A 3,383-nucleotide genomic window follows, 5' to 3' on the forward strand; every position below is an offset into this window, starting at 1 on the left:
ATAGGGCCCTAAAATACCTAAAACAATAAAGACTAGAAGAGAAATAAGTCTATATCTTTATAGATAGCCAAGCAGCTATTAAGAGATTATAGCTTAAATCTCTTATAGGGGGGCAAGAACTAGTCTTTAAAATTACGTAAAGCTATTCCTATTAGCTAGTAAGGGGATCTCTATTAACTTTTACTGGGTTCCTAGCCATCTAGGAATTTATAGAAATGAAATAGTAAATAAGCTAGCTAAAAAGGGCCTTTCTAGAAGAAAACTATAATCTTTTTATACCTCCTTAGCCTATATAGGGAGAGCAGCAAGAGAAAAGATACTAGAATAATGGAAAAACAACTAGCAGCAGAATAAGAATAAGGGAAAATACTATACTAGGATCTGTAAAGGAAGCTATTCCTTTTCTTTTAAAGCCCCTAAGGATAAATATCCTAAAAGGCTATAATTAGCTTTCTTCTAGCTAAAGCTAGGAAAAGGCTATTTTAAATCCTTCTCTAAAGTAATAGGGGGGGGATAAAGACGGTAGATGCTTTAGGGAATATAGAGCACTATAAACCCCTAGGTACCTACTACTAGACTATAACCTATATAGAGAAGAAAGAAGAGAAATGCAAAAGAAACTAGGCTCTTCTCTCTCTTTAAAGAAGCTATTTTGTACACAAAAAGGAAGAGAGGCGCTTTTCCTATTTCTAAGTAGGACAGAAATAGCTACTAGAAAGTGGCTAAAAATAGCAAGATCTATAGAAGGAGGTAACTCCTACTAGGCTCCTAGTAAAGAGATATTAGTAAGTAAAAGGATAAAATTAAATTATAAAAGGATAGGGATAGGCGTTAGGATTTCTTATTTCTTATAGTTTTTTACCGTTTTCTCATTACCTAGTAGTTGCTTATAACTTAGTATTTTACTAAGGAACTATAAACCCCTAGTTTAGGGGCTTATAAACTACTAGGATATAGTTACTAGTATATATTAAGCTGCCTAAGGGATTTATATATATAGGACTATAGCGCTATAGCCTAGAGGCTGTATGCGTAGTATTATACGTAGTATAATACAACGGATATAAAAAAAATATAAAAATAATTAAAAAAACCGATACGCTTGGCCGTACAAAGCGTATCGTACTAACTAGTTTTTACTGTAATATATTGCGTCTTTTCAAGGGTTCTAGACCGCCTTCTGCGCGGTGCAGGTAAGGCCACGTGGCTGCGCTGTACAGGTAAGACCACGTGGCTGCGCTGTTAGACATAATGTCGCAGTGCGTAGCCTTATACCAGGTCTTTGTCCTTAAGTCGGCATACGTCTTCGCTACGCGGTCGAAGTGTCATATTGTCAATTACCGATTATAATCCTCCTGAACGATGATTGTGAAAGCCCCTGCGAAGTTGAACCTTTACGTACAGGTTGGCCCGCGTGGAGAGAACGGATATCACGACATAACGACAGTATTTCAGGCAATTTCCCTCTATGACACGCTCAAGATTTCGCCAGCTCAGCCTCCAAACGGCCTCACCATAACTGTGGAGGGCATAGACTCCCATAAGATTCCGACAGACTCTCGAAACTTGGTGATCAAAGCGGTAAAAGCTCTGTCTGATCACATCGGCATTGAACCAAACGTTCATTTTCACTTGGAAAAGTCCATTCCAACGGAAGCTGGGCTCGGCGGGGGAAGTGCCGATGCCGCAGCAGCTCTGATCGGGTGCAATATGATGTGGGACGCTAATGTCGACGAATCCGAGCTGCTAGCCATTGCGGTGACAGTCGATGAAGACACCGCGTTCTTCATCAAGGGGATGATGGCACTAGGAACGGGATTGGATAAGCCACCCGTGAGCTTGACATGCGGAAAATGTACTTGGCACTGGGTCTTGGGCTTCCTTTCGCGTGGTCTTTCAACGAAGGAGGTGTATGAAAAGTATGATGAGGTTTTGGCAAGGAAGGGTTTCAATGGGGCCATGTACCAGTCCAGGCATGAACATTGTGTGCAGACAGCTTGGGGGAGTACTTCACCCCACTTGCTTGCAGCAGAATTAGTGAATGATCTTGAGCAGCCTGCGGTCGAAATGCTACCTGACGTCAGGACGGCGTTATCAGTTGGTACGGATGCTGGCGCACTCGCAAGTCTCATGGCCGGTGCCGGGTCTACATGTGCGTTTCTAGCTGAGAGCGAGGACCACGCCAAAAGCTTAGCCATGAAACTGCATGGTCATACATTCTTTAGGAAAATAGTCCTCGCTACAGGTCCCGTAGAACACGCTTTTATCATTCAGTAGATGATCGTCCAGTGTGTTCGACAGGCAATCAATCGCAGCAGGGACCCCCGGTTGCGATTGATTGGCTAAAATCCTGGTTGCGATTGATCGACTGATGAGAATTAGCTGATTCGTTGAGAATCGACCTTCTGGTGGCGTGGGGAGGCTGGGCACCCAGCCTCCTCAATATTGTATTATATAGCTACCAGCCTTCGTAGATTACAGAATTAAGCGATCAAAGCATAGGTTATAAGCCCGGGTTATGCAAATTAAATTAGCTAAGTCTTACTATATCTTATAATTAATTACATAACTTACTAAAAAAATATATTCTAGAGAAAGACTCTATAGCCTTATAGCTATTTCCATTACATACCTCTAACGTAACTCACTGGGTTATGATGGACCACCTAGTTATAACGGAAATCTGACCGCCCTTGGAACACCAAAATACTGCCAAATGCCAATTTGCAGGCAAATCGCTAGTAAAAACCATCGCAAAGTATTATTTCATTATTGAACTCAAATGAAGCCTTAAATATATATAGGAGAGAGTCTATATCGACTTTTTACGGTGTATTGCTTAGAAGGCTTATATAACCGCGAGTCGGCGGGTTAAAGTCCTCCTCTGAGGCCTCTTCGTTGCTTGAGGCGCTATCTTCCTTATCATCCTCATCATCCTCCTCCTCATCGAGCAGCTCGTCTGGTTAAGTAGCTGCCTTCTTAATCCTCTTTAAGATCGCAATAAGTTCCTTATAGTGTGCTAAAGCAGTAAAGGCAGTATTAAGTGACACCTTAGCTTGTTCTTAAAGCTATTTAGCAGTAGCTTGCGTAGATACTATATCTTTAGCTACCTAAGTTACTGCTTATAGAGCGTCCTTAGTGAGCTTCCTTCTGTATATACTGGCTGCAGTCTAAAAGGCCTTCTATACCTTCTTTACTGCCTTTCCCGCCTCACTAGCCTCCCTCTAGTATTAATTAGCAACCTTTTTAAGCTTTATAGCAATAATGCGAGCCTTTTTCCTAACTTTAACTTACTCCTTAGCAATTACAGCAGTAGCCTAGCGGCCTCTTTTAGCTTACTCTCGCGCAATCTTGGTATGTTTTTTAAGCTCCTTAGTAGCCCT

The 3,383-nt window shown here is 41.6% G+C and overlaps 1 protein-coding gene across 1 annotated transcript; it reads left to right on the forward strand.

Moving 5' to 3' along the window:
• Positions 1 to 1,277: 1,277 nt before the first annotated feature.
• On the forward strand, positions 1,278 to 2,378 carry K441DRAFT_669089 (putative 4-diphosphocytidyl-2-C-methyl-D erythritol kinase). The gene has a single exon (XM_067650099.1). The coding sequence runs from the start codon at positions 1,363 to 1,365 to the stop codon at positions 2,275 to 2,277; it is 915 nt and encodes a 304-aa protein (XP_067497994.1). The 5' UTR covers positions 1,278 to 1,362; the 3' UTR covers positions 2,278 to 2,378.
• The last annotated feature ends 1,005 nt before the right edge of the window (positions 2,379 to 3,383 follow it).

Source organism: Cenococcum geophilum, assembly GCF_001692895.1.
Source record: "Cenococcum geophilum 1.58 unplaced genomic scaffold K441scaffold_67, whole genome shotgun sequence".
NCBI lineage: Eukaryota > Fungi > Ascomycota > Dothideomycetes > Gloniales > Gloniaceae > Cenococcum > Cenococcum geophilum.

Coding starts and splice junctions, on each gene's coding strand:
- K441DRAFT_669089 (XM_067650099.1), top strand. CDS start 1,363: ATGATTGTGAAAGCCCCTGCGAAGTTGAACCTTTACGTACAGGTTGGC.